Genomic DNA, 18,186 nt, shown 5'->3' on the forward strand with positions numbered 1-18,186 from the left:
GATGGGGACGGGGTTATTGTTCAAAATTCTTCAGTGGCAGCACCAGGCCTTTAGGGAAGGGTCCCTTTCACATTAATTGCACCTTTTCAAGTCAGCCTTTTGTTCCCAACACTCCTTTTGTTTTTTGGAGGCTTATCCTGGTCCCGAAGTCTAATTTGTCTGTCACCCTGGTCCCCTCATAGTCCAGGGGACTCTGCTGTCCCCAACTCCCCCCAGCTGGCTGGAGCTCCGAGCAGAATTCCAGCACTGCCCAGAGAGTCCCGTGGCACCATAAAAACTAACAGATTTATCTGGGCATAAACTTTCGTGGATAAAAAAGCATATGCCCAAATAAATCTGTTAGTCTTCCAGGTGCCCCCGGACTCCCTGTTGTTTTTGTGGACACAGACTCACAGGGCTACTTGACACCACTGCCTAGCTGTAAGAGACTCGAGTCAGCACCGTCTTGGCGCTGGCAGGAACTAAGCTGATCCGCTTCGCTTTGGTCAGTTTTACTCCGTTCTGTCAATACGGCGGGGCTCGGTTTTCCCAGCCACGGCGGAGCTGAGCGCAGGCGAGGCGCTGGCTGGGCCCCGGGGATTTTTACAGCACAGATTTCAGGCCCTCTCCCTGCCCCGAATCCATCGGTCCCCGGCTGCAGGCGCTCCCCGAACTCCTCCCGCCTCTCCTCTAGCCCAGCCGCGGAGTTTTCACCGCAAAAAGAGGGGAGGGCGCGGGACGGGGGAAGGTGTCTGCTGTTCCCCATCCCGCTCGGCTGCAGAAACACGCTGCGGCTTGGACCGGCCTGGGGGCGGCGGGCAGCGGCAGGCGGGTGCTGAGAAGGGGAGGCAGGTTATACCCCCCAGGGTCCAGCCCCGCCCGCCTGCACCTGGCCGGGGCTGCGCGGCCCGCAGAGGCTCGGAGCGGGCGCGGAAGCAGCGCCCCCAGCCCGGGGGTGGTGCCGGGGGAGGGCTGGCGGGGCCAGGGCGTCTGCAAGCGGGCGAAGTCCCCGGCGCGGCGGCCAATGAGCTTGGCGGAGGGGGCGGGCCGGGGAAAAGTTTGCCGGGAGCCAGCGGCGGCGCCAGCCGGCCGGGCCAATCAGAGCGGGGCAGCCCGGCTGGGAGCGCCCGAGACCGGGCCGCCTGCCTGCGCCAGTGCGGGGAGCCGGGCAGCCGCCGAGCGCTCGCCAGCCCCAGGGCGCGCGGGGGGGAGCCGGGGCCCGGGCTGCGCTGAGCGCCCGCGGGCGGCCGCAGAGCGCGGCGCCGGGCCGGAGAGGATGGCCGGGGGCGCCCTGCGCCTGGCCCTGCTGGCCGCGCTCTGCCTGCGGGGCTGGGGCCACCCCGACGCCACCTGCCAGCGCGTCCGCGCCGCCTTCCAGCTGCTGCAGCCCGGAGCCAAGGGGGTGCCCGAGAGCCCGGTGGCAGGTGAGCCGGAGCCAGCCAGGCGGCAGGAGTTTGGGAGCGGGGGGTGGCGCAGCGCAGGGTGCGGGGTGACAGGCGCGAGGGGCCCCGGGAGCTCCCCCCCACCCCCCCCAGAGGCGGCTGCATCCAGCCTCCTAAGCGAGCCCCGCTCCGCGGGCTCGGCCGGGCTCGGAGAGGGCAGGCGGCTGCCTGGCTCGCCCTGCTGGGGGCTGTGGAAGGAGAGAGGCGGTGAGCGGAGCTCGGCGTCCCCAGGGAGGCGGCGGTGGCCATCCCCGTTCCCTCGGGCCTGCGGGCGCTTCCCCGGCTCCTGCCCGCGCGTCGCTGCGGGGAAAGTTGGTGGAAGTCTCCGGTCCCCTCCCGCGGGCTCGCAGCGCTGGCTGGGTCGGGGTCAGTGCCCGCGTTCCTGGCTCTGCTTTAGCGGCAAACCTCGCTCAGGGCTCGGGCATTCTGCGTGTTCGGCTTCGGGGCCAAACGCGCCCCGGGTGCAGCCTCCTTACACCGGGGATGGAGTTAGCCCTCTGGCTTTGGGTCTCTTCCCCCGCTCCGCTAACCCCCTGGAGCCTGCGGGGGGCTGGCTTGGCTGAGAGTGACCCGGGCTCGGGCGACCAGCAAGGGCTGCAAGCTGGTGGGTTGCCTCTCCGGCCGGGTGCGTGGCTCTCCAGCCGCCGGTCCCGCTGCGGGGGACCCTCCCTCTCGCCCGGCCGGCGGCAAACGCGCTGCCGCGGCTGCTCCGCGCTCGGCTACTCCGAGAAAAGCGGGCGCGTAGCTACGGGAGCGAATTCGGCGGGTGGAGGCCGGAGGGAGAAGGGTTTCCCCGCGTGCGCTCAGCCCCGCACCGCAGCCCGGCGTCCCCGCCCTGGCTCGCTGCTTACCCCGGAGTTACACCGCGCCGGCGGGCGGGCGAGCGGGCGAGCTCTCCGCCTTGGAGAGCGAATTCGTGATGGACCTGGCCCGGGGCGGGCGCGGCGTGCCCCGAGCGCCCCCGGCAGCCCGCGCTGGGCAGGACCGAGCCCTCCAGCCCCGGCGTCAGTGTTGGGAAGCTGCCCCACGCACTCCCACCCATCTCCCAGACGGGAGCCCGGGTCGGCAGCCGCGAAAGGCGGGTGCGCCGAAACGCCCGACCCGATCCCCTCCCTCCTCGTCTCCCTGAGCGGCCCAGACAATCCGGGCGTGCGGGGTGGGTGGGGGGCCCGGTGGTCTCCAGGCCCGGACCGCTTGCCACCTGGGCTTTCGCTTTCCATTTTTGGGGTTGACTAGAGAGTGCGGGGGGCGGACAACCAGGGCGCCCAGCTCTAGACCATGTCTCTAGGACAAGTACACGAGAAGGGTGTCGCGCCGGAGATGAGGAATTGCTCGTCCGCTTCGCGGGGGCAGCCGCCGCCTTTGGGAGCCGTTCTCTGACGCTTCCTCCCCACGCTCTTAACGGGGCTGTGCTCATTGTGTGGAGGGAGGAAGATAGACCCGGGTGACCAGTGGAGAATTGCCTTGTCTGGGGCTTTCTGCAGTGTCCTGCCTGTCCTGCGACCTTGTCTCCTGCGCGGAGCAGTGTGTTGGGATGGAGATCGCTTTGATTCCCCTACTGGAGTTCACAAACTCCGTGGGGGAAAAACACGCTCTTGGAAAGCTCACTGTATACGCGATTCGTACAACATCCCTTTCTTGACAAGCACTGGAGAAAAAGCCAGTGTTAAGTGTCAGGTTTCAGAGTAGCAGCCCTGTTAGTCTGTATTCGCAAAAAGAACAGGAGGACTTGTGGCGCCTTAGAGACGAACCAATTTATTTGAGCATGAGCTTTCCTGAGCTACAGCTCACTTCATGGGATGCATGCAGTGGAAAATACAGTGGGGAGATTTTATATACACAGAGAACATGAAACAGTGGGTGTTACCATATACACTGTAAGGAGAGTGATCAGGTAAGATGAGCTATTGGGGGGGAACCTTTCCTAGTAATAATCAAGGTGGGCCATTTCCAGCAGTTGACAAGAACGTCTGAGGAACAGTGTGTGTGTGCGGGGGAATAAACACAGGGAAATAGTTTTACAGGAAGAGGAGAAACAGAATGAAAATCTGCCCAAAGGGTTCATTGGTATTTCCCAGTTCAATGTAATTGCACAAATTACAGCGTAGCCAGGGTGTAAGGAACTCTCTTGTGTAACTTCAAATGGAATAACTTTTCTAGAGTTTGTCGCTATTATTTAATAGCGAGACCAGAGCTGCAAGTTACATGCTAGTTTTTAAACAGCACAGTGCCCACTTGGCTCATATACAACAGCACGCTAATAATGCATTCCTAAGTATGTTGAACTGGGTCAAAAGAAAGTCTTTTAAATAATTGTCATAAAATGGAATTTGTGATAGATTAGCATATTTTTTGTAAAAGCTGTTTTAGTTAGACAAGATTTGGATTACCTGTTAATGATGGCTATTTATCTCTTCTTTACCCAATTCTTCTATTTGATGTCCTTTATACAAACACTGAACAGCATAAAAACCGTGTGTGAAATTAGTCCCCCTGCAGAGTAACCCGCTGCAACCAGAAAGTGACGCTGGGCTCTGACACATGAGTGAACAGAACACTTAAGAATCACAAGGTCTGGTTCCCCTGTGGTGATCTGGAGCACCCTGTGTCTTAGTAGTACCCAGTCACATCCCCAGGGGTCTTGAACCTGTCCTCATGTGGTCTAGCCACCTCTTCAATGGCGATGCTTTGTCTATAAGAATGTTTGCTAGGTGGCAGCTTGGTACATAAATTCAGTACCCAGGAGGAAATCTTTATTCGTAAAGCATCAGTAAGATTAGCCCCCTCATCCCTTCTTTAAGCTGTAGGCAGAGCTCAAGAATGACTTCAGTTTTGAAAAATGAGACTTCTCAAATGGTCAGTTATAATGTGACCTAATGATTTCTGATACTTCAGATGTATAGAAAGAGCTAATGGAGAAGGGGACCTCTTGATCCCGGGTTCTTAAAATTAGGAGCATCCACAAGAAGGGCCAAACCCAGAACATTTACATCTTCAAGGTGGCTACTATGAATGCATGGGGGACTTCTTCTCAAAGCACTTCCTATGGACTCTTGCTGAGCAGCGTGCAGTGCAGGCCGGCAAGAGAAATTATAAACCGGGTGAAGCTGCACACGAGGAGCCACGGGTGCATTTTAATGCTTACATACAGATCTACACATTCAGATTAGTGCCAGCCTAAAGTAGAAGGGCGGAGGCATACCTTTGTCTGAACATGCTGTATTAGTACGTGATAGACTTTTATACATAGGAAACAGCTGTTCAACCCACAGTGTACATCGTACATTTGCAAAATTGCCTGGTTATTCGTTACAGATGGCAATGGCTGCAGAGGGCCTGTTACTCTTCTTCTCAACTCTTGCACTGTGAGAAGTCTCTCTCCAGTTTTTTTACCTTTTTAAAAAAAAATGTAAATGGGGAAAAAAACGTGAAATTCACACTCTTCAAAGTCCCACTTTGACTCTCTCAAAGCCAGTCTAGCTCTCTACCTGTCTGGGGTTGCAGAACATAAGGTATGCTACCTATGGTTTGGGGAACCATACAACAGTGAACCTTAAAATATTATTATTGTTTGTATTACAATAGTGCTTTTGTGCTAGGCACCATACAAACCTATGGCAAAGAGACAGTCCCTGCCCTGAAGAGTTTGCAATCTAAGCATAAAAGACAAGAGACTCCAGGTGCAAACAGTAATCAGGTAGGGGAGTGCAAGGGAACAATGGGCTGATCATGAGCAGCATGATAAGCAGTGGTCAGAAATAATTATGCTGTCTTATGTTTACATAGCACTTTTCATTGAGAGTTTCATAGCACTGGCTGTACTATAGATATAAGAATGGCTTCACCTATTTCTGAAATGCAGAACACTTCACAGCCATTTGGGAGAGGCAGTGGAGAAAAATACATTTGCATCTAGTTTGAGACTTCAGAGTATTGGTCTTAATCCCTGTGAGTTCTGAGTCCTTAGCTAGATAGACCTTTGTCATTTTTCAGCAATGTCTTAAATGTGTGATAGTCGCTGGAGAGAACCTAGACCCAAGTACCGGTGACGTCAGGACACGTTTTCTCTCCTGTCTCTCTTGCCCAGATTTTTGTGCTGTCCTGTTGATGTTCCCTTCAGAATAACTGCAGAACTTTTGCTCCTGCATCCCTAGCTTTTTCATGCGGTTGCACCTTTTGAGGGAGTGTGTTTATATGCCATGCATGACTATAAATGAATTTAGGACCTCTTTTTATATTTTCTAGTCAGAAACCATATTTGTTTGAATGGCACTTTCCTCCAGGTACTTAAAGTTAATTATCTGCATCCAGTAGGTGTAATCTGGCTGACAGGCTGGGCTTTGCAAATCCTGCAAACTCTCTGAAGTGTGCTAAAATGAGTTCATATAGATAACAAATGTGTGGTGGGTAGACAGATAAACTAGAACAGGCTGCAGCAGCTAAGACTGGGCAGAGAAGCAAAGTCTGTTAAAGAGGGGAAACTCTATCCCGTATTGCTCAGCCTGTCAATCTGAGAGCAGAAAAGGTAAGAACCTCCTTCTCTGCGGACCGTGGGATGTATTTGGAAATCAAGGTCCTGATCTTGTAATGTGCTTCTACAGCCCTGCAGACAAAGAGGGCCAGCCGCAGAAAGCTCATTTGATGTGTGACGCTCCCCCAAGGTACCCCGGGGGAGAAGACACCTCACCAGTACCTGTCCTGAGTATGAAGGAGTTTTGTCTGTGCCTGCTGTGGATCAGTTCCCTGAAACCACCAGGCTCTGGCCACATTAGCCCTGCCTTCCAAGCCCCCACTGGCCTCGCTGTCACTGTACCGGTAGCAACAGCCACCTGATGCCCCCCCGCCCCGCCCCGAGCTTTCGGAGTGTTCCCTGAAGCGTCCAGCCCATTTTCTACTGATCACATGCAGAATGACCAGCCCTGCTGTTCCCAAAAGCGCAGGATGCACCCACATTTGGTTTAGCTCCACAGCACTGAGATATATTTATAGTGAAAAAAATTAATTTATTATCAAAGGCTAGAGAATCAGGTGATAGTAAGGATTTTGGAAACAAATGGCTATGTATAAAACAAAATCATAACATGCTTTCTAGAGACTAAATGTAACTAATAGGCTAAACTCTTGTCTAAAGAAATTTCTCTCACCCAAAGTTCCATTCAATGTTTTCAGCCAAAGCTGGCTGAGACCTTGCTTTCATGAATGCAAACTTCCTAGGTGCAGAATGACAAGGTGTCATTTTTGCCTTTTAGAAATCCCTCCAAAGTTCGTTGTCTTTATTTATAGACAGTCTAACTGCTGATGGCTTGTTGTTTTCCTGTGTACTCCTTTCCTGTAGATTTCACATCTCTTCATCATCAATGTTTGACTTTGTGTGTGTAAATGGATATCCATTGTGTTAGCTTACGATGTTTAATTGACATCCTGATGGAGAGCTGGATCTTTTGCCTAACGGAACACCTGTTTTCCACCTCTGCTGGTGACTAATGCCTTAATATTGACTCTAAGAACATATTTTCAGTGTGTGTATATATACATAACTTCTGTGACCTAGTATCTGTACATCCATTTCACCATGATATTCATAACCAGTGTGGCACTGGCTTTCACTGGAGACCTTACTTGATGTTCTTTGGTGAACCAGAATGTACATACCAGAATCAGGTAGTTCTGTAATCCCCTTGCCGGTTGGGGTCACACCAAGATCAGGACCAAAGCTTGTTAGTTACTTGCCTGGAGTTGTTGATGGCAGATTGCTAAAGAGTGACCTCTCTTGTGATCCTGGTGGGTAGAGGGCTACTTGCAAGAGGCTATGAGAATACTTATTCCTGCCTAGGGAATACTTGTTTCAGAACTGGTGGGAAAGCTGTAAATATTTAGATACAAATGTCACTAAGCTGCATGGAGAAGAAACTGTTCTACTGTGTGATGGCAGCTCTCTTTAATCTCTGTTCTGAGCCCAACTCTGTGAGCCTTAATCAAGCAATGGAAGTTTCATTTGTGGAATTTGGCTCTTGGGTATTAGGCTGCTGACTTAAATCAATCAGATGCTTGGGAACTGATGGGGAGTGGCTGAGGATTTCCCCTTCCCTCCCACACTGTCCAACCCCTGACATTGTCATGCAGTGGGCAGATTTTTTTTTCCCTTGACAAGTGAAATACCGGTCAGCCAGGAAAAAAATGTTGAAGAGAGTGATAAGTGCTAGCTCCAAATGGTCTCCATCAGGGAGATAAATTATGTGGCCCCAAAGATTACTGCTTTGTGCTATAAAAATCGGGATCTGCATAAGAGGCTTTTCCTAGGGAGCTTTTCAGCAGCCTAAAGAAACTTCCCCTTTCTAGCAGGAGATGAGAGAGAGGACTCCCATCTGGTCCTCTTTCCACTGGGGAGCTGTGTTGCATGGAATTCCAATCAGCTGTGTGACCCCAGTGGTGCGGGGAGAGGAAAGGATCAAGCCCAGTCTCAGGAGTGGCTGAATGCCAGGAGAGGGGTGTTTACTGCCCCCTTCAGTTCCTCAACATCCCGGTGCAGAGCTGGGTTGTATTTTGTTCTTCTGCAGCAGGATCAACTTTCCCTGAACAAGCTGGCTTTCATATGCCAGTAGCCATGGCTTTGAGACCTTAAGCCACAGATATGGATGCAAAATTTGGTTCATAAATTTCTTCCTATATATACTGCTCGGTGAGCAGGCATTCTCCACAGTCTGCTTTGCAAACACAGTTTACATGCTATATAGAATCCAAACTTGTCCCCTTTCTGGAGGTTGAATTTATTAATAATGAAATCAATAAAGTAAGTTCAGGTCTTTCATGCTCCCCAGGCTTGGCTGCTCCTTGAGTTTCTCCATCCAGACTGCTCAGCCCCCACACTAGATCCTCTTTCCCTGAAGAGCCCCTTCCACCTCCCTTATATTCAGGTGGAGTAAGGAGCTGTTTACTTTGGTGAATCTGCTTAACTCTTTACTACCTGGACCAGTAACTGCTAACAGAGTGGGTGTTTACCTGAAACACTGTCCACTTTTTACAATCACAGAGTTACAACTCGTCAGCTGTAAAATGGATTTTCTGTATGCCTAAATACAGAAACTGGATTATAATTCAAGTAATGACTATTTGCATAGACTTTGGATCTGGCCCATATTGGGTGCCTCTAGAAGAGTAATGACATGTCAGAGCACCCTCTGCTTCTAGTGCCAGCTGCATAAATCTCTCTAATAGAGGAAACATCACTCAAGTAGTATTTTCTAGCCTTCTGTTTATTGCTTTTTTTTCCCTTTGTACATCTGTCAATTAATTAAAAAACCAACAACCCAAGTTCTGAAATTCCCAGTCACAAGTCACCAGAAACTGCCTATTTACATTTAATATCAACTTAGAGAAATTGAGTATTTAAATAACTTACCTAAAATACATTTTTTAGAGCAAACCAGAAACAATGATTTCTAGGAACTACGCTTTGCTTTATGAGCAGTTGTATCTCATGGCAGACATAGAAGAAATACTCTGGTGTTAGTACTTCAGAACACTTAATGCTACAGGCCTGGGGTCTCTGGATCCATTGTCACTTTGGAGGACTGCCTTGAAGGGACAGGTGTCCATGCACATAGGTCTGGTTCCAGGATCACACTCTGGAAATGTAAATAAGTTACCCATTGTAACTTTAATACCTCTCAGGAAACGGAAGCAAAATTAATTGAAGGCATCCATTAGAGAGAAGAAAGGTGGAGTAAGCTTCCAAATGGCATTGTTTTGTGTGACACCAGAGCATGTAGCGGCATGCTTGATAGCAGTTAGAGACCCTCCTGACCTAGCTACCATCAAAGGGAGTTTACTACTCGAGGGAGCCACATGGACTAATTTATGCCAGAATTTAGATTTGATTTAGAGAAGAAATTTTTTTTTATGTATTGGGGAGTGAGGGGCAAATACTGAACACTAGGGCCTCTCCAGGAAAATCTTAAGATGCCAAATCAGTTTCCTCTGATGTAGAGAGATTTTTAAAGATCTTTTTGAAACAAACATTGAATGCCAAACATGAGCTGAGGTGGATTCTGTGCTGGGATAACTTACATCACTGTACATAAAACAGTAATAAGTAAATTAATTGTCTGTCTTATATATTTTCTTTCTTCTTCTATCTTTGTTTAGCTCTTTCTTTGTCATTTTTGTGTGTGTCTCTCTCTCTTCCAATAGTTACTTGGATTCCGTTTTTTGCAGGCTTTTTTTTTTTTTTTTAAACCTTTCAGGACAGTTTGTGGATAGGTTGGTGGATTGGAAACTTCTGCCAAAATTTACTGATGTGGGTATCTAAAGTTAGACTCGTAAAGCCATATGTAGGCACCTGAATAGAAGTGGTCTGATTTTTATTTTATTTTATTTTATTTTATTAAAAGTGCTGAGCACCTGTAGCTCCTAGTTACATCAGTGGGATTTGTGGGTGCCTAAGTCAAACCATTCTTATGTAGGTGCCTAAATATGCCTTTTAGCTGTGGGTGACCCGGGTTAGAAAGCTTTGCCTTTGGTAACTAATGCCGTATTAGAACATCATCTAGTAGCCACTCACAGGAGCTGTGCCTGCTTAGTAAATAACGCAAATGGCTGAATCTGCATGTTTCACCCAGTTGGGTCTGAGTGTTTAGACTCACTTTCTGCAAAACCACAGAACTCCTTTGAACTTTCCAAGTGGAGAGAGATCCACTCCCTGTCCCCTGTAGAAATAACCTTTTCTGACTCCTGTGAAATTTGCTTGGGAATCTTGCCTTTCCTTGCGTGCTGCTGGCAATCTTAGCACAGACACAAGATGTGGGAAGTTAAGCCCATGTTGGTTAGAAAACAGAACGTGGCTTCCTAAAAATGTAATGGCCCAGATCTTATCCCAGTTCTGGTGCAGCTTGTGAACTTTCCTTGGTGGGTGGTCAGTGAGGAGGGAAGAGGGGGGACTTCGAGCCATATGTATCTCAGGGGCACAGCTTCTAAAAATTGTGCAGGGGAATGGCTCCTCTTTCTTGGGAATCCCTTTGCCTCGGCCATCCTGGCATGAGCCATGCTGCCATTACATCCCCCAGTGAGTCTGGGCCAGCCCCTGACCTCTCCATCAAGTCCCCTGTGATGGAGTCAGCAGTAACTCCATTGGGCGTTCTCTTGTGGCTTTAACAATGGTAGTCCCATGGAGTCGCTCTCCTTAGGCAACCTACTAAAGCAACAGAGCTCGGATGCTAGGGAGGCTTTCGGTGAGCTCTGTGGGAAGGGGATGGAGTTGCATTGGACCCCCTCCCATTCCTCTGGTGGTTTTAAGAGTGGGATTTTTGCTCACCCTCTCCACCCCCTCCCACTATGCTGTGAAGTGGGATGGAAGGGTGGAATCATCACCTTCCCAAGAGTGAGGGCATGGGAGAGTTTCTGTCTTGTTCCCCGTAAAGGCTGAGGAATATCTATCTGGCTAGAAATATTCATGAGTGATTACATTGTCTTCCCCTCCCTTCATGGAATTCAGTTTCCAGTGCTCCTCGGTCCTTCCCTTTGAGAGAGGCAAGCACAGAGGAACTCCAAGGAGGTTAACACCTGGCTTTCTGGAATAAGGTATTAAAAATGGCGTGCTGAATGGAAAGCCTGGGTTTGTGGGCATTGGAATGGAGCCGGGGAACAGCTTTAAACGAACGTTTCCTGTTGGCCTCAAGTGCCATCGCTCGAAGGCGTGCTTGCTTTGTACCCTGTCTTTTTTTTTAAATCTGAGTAGGACTAATGATGCTTTCATCCAGGCTACTTTTCCATTTAGCCTAGCACGATAGTTTAAGATCTTAGTTTACTAGATAATTGAGTTTCTGTTCTTAATTATTTCAGGCCTGCAAGTTGCTCTCTTGATAATGAAGAGCAGGAGCAGAACCCTAGAATTTAGTAAGCTCCTAAGGCAATCATTTTATAGTGAGATCATTCCCCCCCCCCCGGTTAATTTTAACAACGTCCTGAATAGTGGTGTTCTGGGACTTTCAGATGCCTCTAGGACACAGTGTGTTTGTGTAATTAAAATACATATGTTGTGTACGCACACCTGTAAATCAAACTCCATGTTCTTGAAGGTATAATTTAAAATGGGCATGGGCTATTGTTGAGTAGAGAAACATAAAATCAGTTTACTTATGTCTTTCTTTACAGCCTCATTAAAAATGCTTTTTATAGCACTGTCATATTTTTTGGCAATTGTGTGCCCAACTTTGCAAGACTTGAATAAGAATCCAGCGTCAGACAGCCCTGCAAAAAAGATAGTAAGGGATAATAAATATCCCATGTGGTAGCCATACTGTCCCGATTTTAATCACCTGTTCAGTGAGGTTGGCTTATAATTTAGATCTTTTTAATTAGGTTTTAAAAAAACAGATAAATGGGCACTTGACCTGTTTTCTGAACAGCTGCATTTCCCTTCTCGCAATGTCAAGCATTAATAGTCAGTGACAGATACTGAGTCCCTTTCTCATGTGGTTTAAATAACTTTTTATTAAAAATAAAATACTGCCCTGGCAAGAGGAAAAATATCCAAACATAAGTTGTTAAAAGTGTGAGCCAGGTTTGTGTCTCTGACTAGTCACACTAAAGTATTCAGAAGAAGAATGCTCTCCTTTTGTGCGGGGTTGGTAGTAAAAACAAGACCCATAAAGGAATTGACTAGAGCCACCAGGAATTCCAAAGCACCAGAACTTGGTGCAGTGCCCCGACGCTGTGTACAAAACCCTCCTTGGCCTATTGTCTGTGAAGGCTGTTGCAGTGTAACATTGTTCAACTTTTAGGGCCAGATGCTCATCTTGTAGCCTATGCGTAAACCAGGAGTATTTTCAGTGTGAGTACTGTAGCTCTGGCCATGATGCTGCAATTAGATGTGGATGGACAGATGGATGTTGGTGCCCCTGTAAGCCCTATGGAAATTAGTGGTCTGTCTGCCTGTCTCTGATGGCAGGATTGGGGCCGCACTGTGCTGTGACCGAGATCAGAGTTTGGTCCTCAAGCCCTTAATAAGAATTTTGCATCAACTGCCCGGAGATGATGTGGCTACTACAGCCCCTGCTATGCTAAACGCTTCTCCATGGATGCAGCTCGCGCTCTCAACGAGAATGCGAACGGCGTGCTGAACAGCAGTTGATTGAAGACTGAATTTTAAAATTCCTGTGTCAAAGTGGGGAAAGTGATAGTGGAGATGGCTGCAGCTCTAGAAATGCCGTAGTTTTGTTGGCCGTGACCGTGTGCAAAATGACTGGAGCGTTTACGCTGCTGTTCCCCAAGATGGCATAAATGCCACAGCGCTGTAACGTCCCTTCATCTATATACACATCTACCTACCTATGGGGCCAGATCCTGCAGCCCCTGAGCCACATGACTAGTGTTCTGCAGGCTCAGGCGTGCACACCTAATATTGTCCAGCTAGAAATAGAAAAAGATGAAAAGAAGATCAATACATGAACGTCTAAATGTGTTTTTTAAATAAACCTGTCAGGGTAACTTGCTAGAGATTTTTCTCTCCACACGAAATTGTAATGATCTATAACAAAGGGAAGAGCTCATTTGCAGTGGCTGAGAATGGCATTAAAAGGCGCAGTGGTTTGAAACTAAAAAAAGGAAAAATGTTGCTTGGAAGATAAAACAATCTGAACTGTAAGGACCATTAAGCAATGGAATGATCTTAACTATCTCCCCAGTTAGGAGCCATCACTGGAGATATTTAAGAGTTAGATAAAATACTTGTGGTAGCAAATTTGTAGGGGGTTGGGTTGGATGACCCATGGACTTTTTACCCCCTTTCATGTAGGTCTCCAGGAATATGCAGTAATATATTAAATGCGTATCTGGGTCTGACCTTACGCTTGTCATATGTTGCCAGATGTTCATCCCCTCACATCAGTACATTGTTGAATGAGCGGTTCTTGATCCAGACTTGTGTAAACAGCATTTTATGCAACATCAATAATACAATGGTCTTCTGTAGCCCACGCAATTTGTACAGCACCTCCCTCAATGGAATCGTGGCCCACGGCGAGGGGTCCCCTGCAGTAGAAATAATAGAGGGTCTCCAAACTCTTCCCAAACCAGCCTTAACAGCTGTGAGGTGGAAAAATAGTTGATTCACCTAGAAAATGGGGATACTAAGGAAGTTGACAGAAGAGTTTTCAGTGGCACAGAAAGCCCTTAAATGCTCAGTTCCCGTTGACTCCAACACTCCTTCCCCCAATTGACTTGTTCTATATTACACAGCAAGACTGTGCCTGTCAAGAATAGTACCCGAGAGCGCCTAACTCTGTCCCATGCTGTAGCCACTAAACTATACCCCCACCCTTTGGGCTGTAAATAGCAAAGCCCTAAACCTTCGCGCATCTCACTCTGAAGTTTCTGTCCTGCCCTTATTGACCTCCAGGATAGCTAATGTTGTTGGCTCCCACCAGACAAAATTTTGGGTCATTCAAATTAACTTCCAGCCTTTCCCCTTTGTGTTCGCTTTCATGCGGGATACATGTGTCATTTGCTTAAAAGTAAAAAAACAAAAAAAAACCCCCAATTCGAGATATGAAATAGCTCAGCTGATCACAGTGAGGAGGGGAGGTGCCTAGATGACATTGCTGGTTTCCATTAATTTCTCTCCCTCTCTTGCACAATTCTCTTCAATGCTAGATCTTAGAAATTTTTCTGTATTAGTATCAACTCCGTTTTGTTGGACATTAGAGCACTAACTTACACCCTGGTTTTAATGAATGAATGTATTAGAGCTAAGCCTTGTGTTAGCAGTACACTGAAAGCTATGCGGTAGAGTTAAACATATCGTGCTATGTACTTTGGGTTGCAAATTGACAGGGATTTAATTCTAAACCACCTTTATAAAAGTGCCTTTATGTAACAGCTTGTTTTATTCATATATTTTTTCATATTTCATTCAAATATTTTATTTCATAATATTTTAGTTCTTTAGGCAATTTTATAGTCCGTTAGTTTTCTGCACATACAATAAATGTCATTGTGTTCCCATGAAGTAATCAATCCTACATGTCATTAATACGCTTGCATGATATTACTACTTTAATAAGCCTCAGTTTTAATATAATGTGCAATATCTGTGTTAGTAAAAATCTTCCCTGTGCATAAAACATGCATTGGCAATGAAATGTGTCAAATCCCCTTTTATAGTGGAGGAAAATGTTTCAATTTTCGTTGAATCTTTCTCTCTCTCTTTTTTTTTTTTTAATCTCCTCTTAGGAAAGTGGAAGATCACGGTTTACATTAATATTTATCTTGTTCTTTAATCATTTTTTTTCAGAAGTGATTTTTGACACTTTTCCGTGATTAGTTGAAAAGTGAATATAGTAGTGATATTAAAGGAAGAACCCAACAAATATAAGGATGATTAATCCTCGGATCAGAGTGATAATTTACTCAAGTAATGGCAAAATCAATCAGAACTTGCTTCATTTCCATTTAAAAAAACACATCCTACAGGCTAAACTTGAAACCACTCTTGTGAAACGAGTGGAACTGTTATGTATGACTTTATTAAGATTGCAGGATCTTTGGGCCAGGGACTGCATCTTGGTACTGTGTTCGTCAAGTGCGTAGCGCAATGGGAATCTAATCCTTGCTTGACAGCCTCTAGACGCTACTGCAGTACAAGTAATTAATAAGTAAGACTTTTTTCTGGGAGATGAAGTCAAAGATCTGCACCTCAAGTTGCTTTTTAACAGACAATTAAGTGCTGTGTACCCACCCCGTATTCTAAACCGCAGCAGTGGATTAGATGATTTTTATGATCAAGGCTTTTGATCCTGATAGGAGCTGTTTGTTCTGTTTGCTCTTGTGTGCCTGCAAATGGCTGTTGGAACATAGTTGAGTTAGAGTGAGGGGCGTGGGTGCGTGTGCACAAGTAGATATGAATGTATACACACGCACTTATTTATATAGACCTACCGAAGTGACTTGGTTTTGCCAGCCTCAAGCAGTCATAAAATCATGAGACTTAAACTCCCCCCCCCCCCGCACCCCAATGATTTAATGAGCTAAAAGTATTGAGTTCTTTTTGTATCGCACACCCCTAGGAGCTGGGGCTTCTCCAGAATGCCCAAATCGCATGGGCCTCCCGATTAAACTAAGAGACATGGCACCACCAAGGAGGAGTGTTCCAAATATTTGGCTGGGGATACTGCAAGGGGCTGTACTTCTCGAGAGTAGGGGCTCAGCCTTTTCCAAAAATCAGGCTCCCCAGGAATGAGGTAGCTGAAATGACTCGTTCCTTGGAAACCGGGGGCATCTATTAAATGGTTTTCTGCTCCGGGCATTGCAGTACAAGGCTTCCCAGCACGTGAGTACTGGTTTTCATAGACTGTGTTGTATGCGCGGCTCCGCCTGGACTTTTGCAAGTAGGCTCTGATCCTGCAGTTGCGTGTGTGGAGCCCACTGACGCTCTTACGGTGCTCCATGTAGGCGTCAGGGTCCATCCACACACATCCTGTTGCCTTCATGGGGCTGGCATGAGCTAGGCAAGCAGGATTTGGCCTGTAATAATGCTAACACAGTAGGAAAAACACGATATTTGAATAGTCTTCTCTTATCTGAAAAATAATTGGCTTGTCCTAAGCCCATGCCTGTTAAGGCTGTGGGCTTGGAAGGCGAGGGAACACATGCAAACAAGGTAACGCTGGGATTTGTATATTCAGTGATATGCATTACCCCAGTCACACAAACTCCCCTCTATCCAATCTTCGCTCCTCTTTCCTGTCAAACCCCTCATTTTCCCTGAATCCTCAACCCCGATCTGGTTCTCTCCTGTCTCTGGCTCCTTCCACCTATGACAAGCTCCCGGCATGCCCACAGCCATAGAGATGTGAGCAGAATGATGCTCTAACATCACTTTGCCCAACCCAACTGTAGCTATGTTGCTAGGGCAAAGCAGGATGGGGGCCTATGCTTTAAGTAGGGTTTTGGTGACCACTATCATGGGATGGTGGGGTTCCCCTCCAACTATATCCACCGTGCCTAGAATACCTCTTCCCTCAGCTCTGCAGCTGCTTGAAAGCCCAGTAGGGGATGCACAAAATCGAGAGCGTCGCAGGTAAATCAGGAAGCTGAATCGATCTGCCTGAAGCAATTACTGCAATGGCACCGGACTATGGGGCGGATTTCCTCTTCCACGTGCTAAGGCCAGCTTCTAACGCTCTCATCTCCACACACAGGGGCAGATCTGCAAGTGTGTGTCCCAAAGGGCTCAACCTGTTGCTCAAGGAAAATGGAGGAGAAGTATCAGGCAACGGCCCGTTTGACCATGGAGCAGCTCCTCCAGTCTGCCAGCATGGAGCTGAAGTTCCTCATAATTCAAAACGCCGCCGTCTTCCAAGGTAAGCGTTTGGAACGACTTTCCCTTGCCCGGCCCTCAGGGCGCGTTATGGCACCCCTGGGTGCTCGGCTTCAGGAATAATGATTAAAGCTGAATGGGACCTTTTGCCTCTGAGCTCTGCTAGTAGCAGTCCTTGCTGCATCAGGAAAGAGCAGTGCCTTACCCTAAAGGAGGAGGTGGGGGATATCAGCGGGGCACTGGCTGCTTCCCTGACCCGGGCCAGCACCCGCCTTGCCCGTCAACCCTGCAGCTTGGAGCGTGCTAGCCGCAGCATTCTGCGTGGGGGATGGGCAGAGAGAAGGGGGTCCTCGTGGCCCCCCTCTCTTTCCCGCCCCCCTTTAGTGCCAATGGAGGACAAGTCATGTAACTCTTGCCTAGTTGGGGCACCTCACGGATGTAGTTCTTCTCAATGGTGCTAGGGAAAGATTTGTGGCGCTAAAGAGCTGGGAGAAGGTAGTCGTCTTCAACATGCCTTGTTACACCTCTTCCCACGACCCGGAAGGGATACGTCCAATAGCCTCTCTTTGAGGTGGAGTCTCTTTCAGCGAGATCCTTGCTCCGTTCTTTGGGCCCTGGAAGTGCAACCGTTTAGTGCTTCTGAGGCTTTGCTGCTGTGTTCAGGGATCTCTCTTTGATAGTGACTGAAGCATGAAATAAATGCTCACGCGGCTTAGTCTGGGCTGTGCCTGGTTGCCGTGCTGCAGTAACTACGTGGTCAAAGCACTGTCGGTTTTCAGTGCCTGGCTAATTAATTCATTGTGACAATCTGCTGGGGAAACAGTTTCTTTCTGAACTTTCACGGCATGAGGTCTCGAACGATCAAGCAGCACAGGCCCCAGATGTGACAGTTACCACATGTGGAATAATTCGCTATTGCCAGCGAGAAATGACCAGGCCCAGTAGCCGATGTCTGAAAGAGCTACAGGCTTCTGTGCTCCGTTGCTGTTGGCTTAGTGGAGGAAGCGTTATGTAGCTTGCAAATAAACAGCATTTTGAGCCCCAAAAAGCTATGAATGGGGCTTCCTTGCCAGTATGTCTTAATTTTGTTTTAAATCCCCTTTGTCAGATGCTTTGTGCCCTCTGGTTCCTGCCCCTTCCATAGGAAGGGTGACTCAGAGCACTTTTGACCTTTAGGCGGGGTTGGGGTTAGAGGGGCAATCAGCCGAGGACCCCCCCCCCCAGCGCTGGTGCTGGAGGAAGAATCTTGCAGTGTCGGAGCAGATTTTGGTGGGAGATGGGGTGGGGAGCATTGTGCGTGGCCCGAGAGATTACCCTGGGGTAATATGGAAGAGTGGTGGAAGTTTTCTTCGTTGCTAACCCCTGTTAGGTGTGGAGAGGGGGTTAGGATGAATGGCTAGGAACTGGCTTCTCTGAGGCACATCTTCTCCACTTTCCAATCCAAATGGGCTG

General features: G+C 48.2%; 1 protein-coding gene across 1 annotated transcript in view; it reads left to right on the forward strand.

The window, feature by feature from the left end:
• The first annotated feature begins 1,255 nt into the window (after nt 1-1,255).
• The window catches only part of GPC3 (glypican 3), a 281,890-nt gene continuing 264,959 nt past the window's right edge, over nt 1,256-18,186 (forward strand). The window contains exons 1-2 of the mRNA XM_073358506.1: nt 1,256-1,403; nt 16,616-16,777. Coding sequence (XP_073214607.1) covers nt 1,256-1,403; nt 16,616-16,777 — 310 coding nt within the window. The remainder of the gene's footprint in view (nt 1,404-16,615; nt 16,778-18,186) is intronic.

Source organism: Lepidochelys kempii, chromosome 9 (assembly GCF_965140265.1).
Source record: "Lepidochelys kempii isolate rLepKem1 chromosome 9, rLepKem1.hap2, whole genome shotgun sequence".
In the NCBI taxonomy this organism is placed as follows: domain Eukaryota; kingdom Metazoa; phylum Chordata; order Testudines; family Cheloniidae; genus Lepidochelys; species Lepidochelys kempii.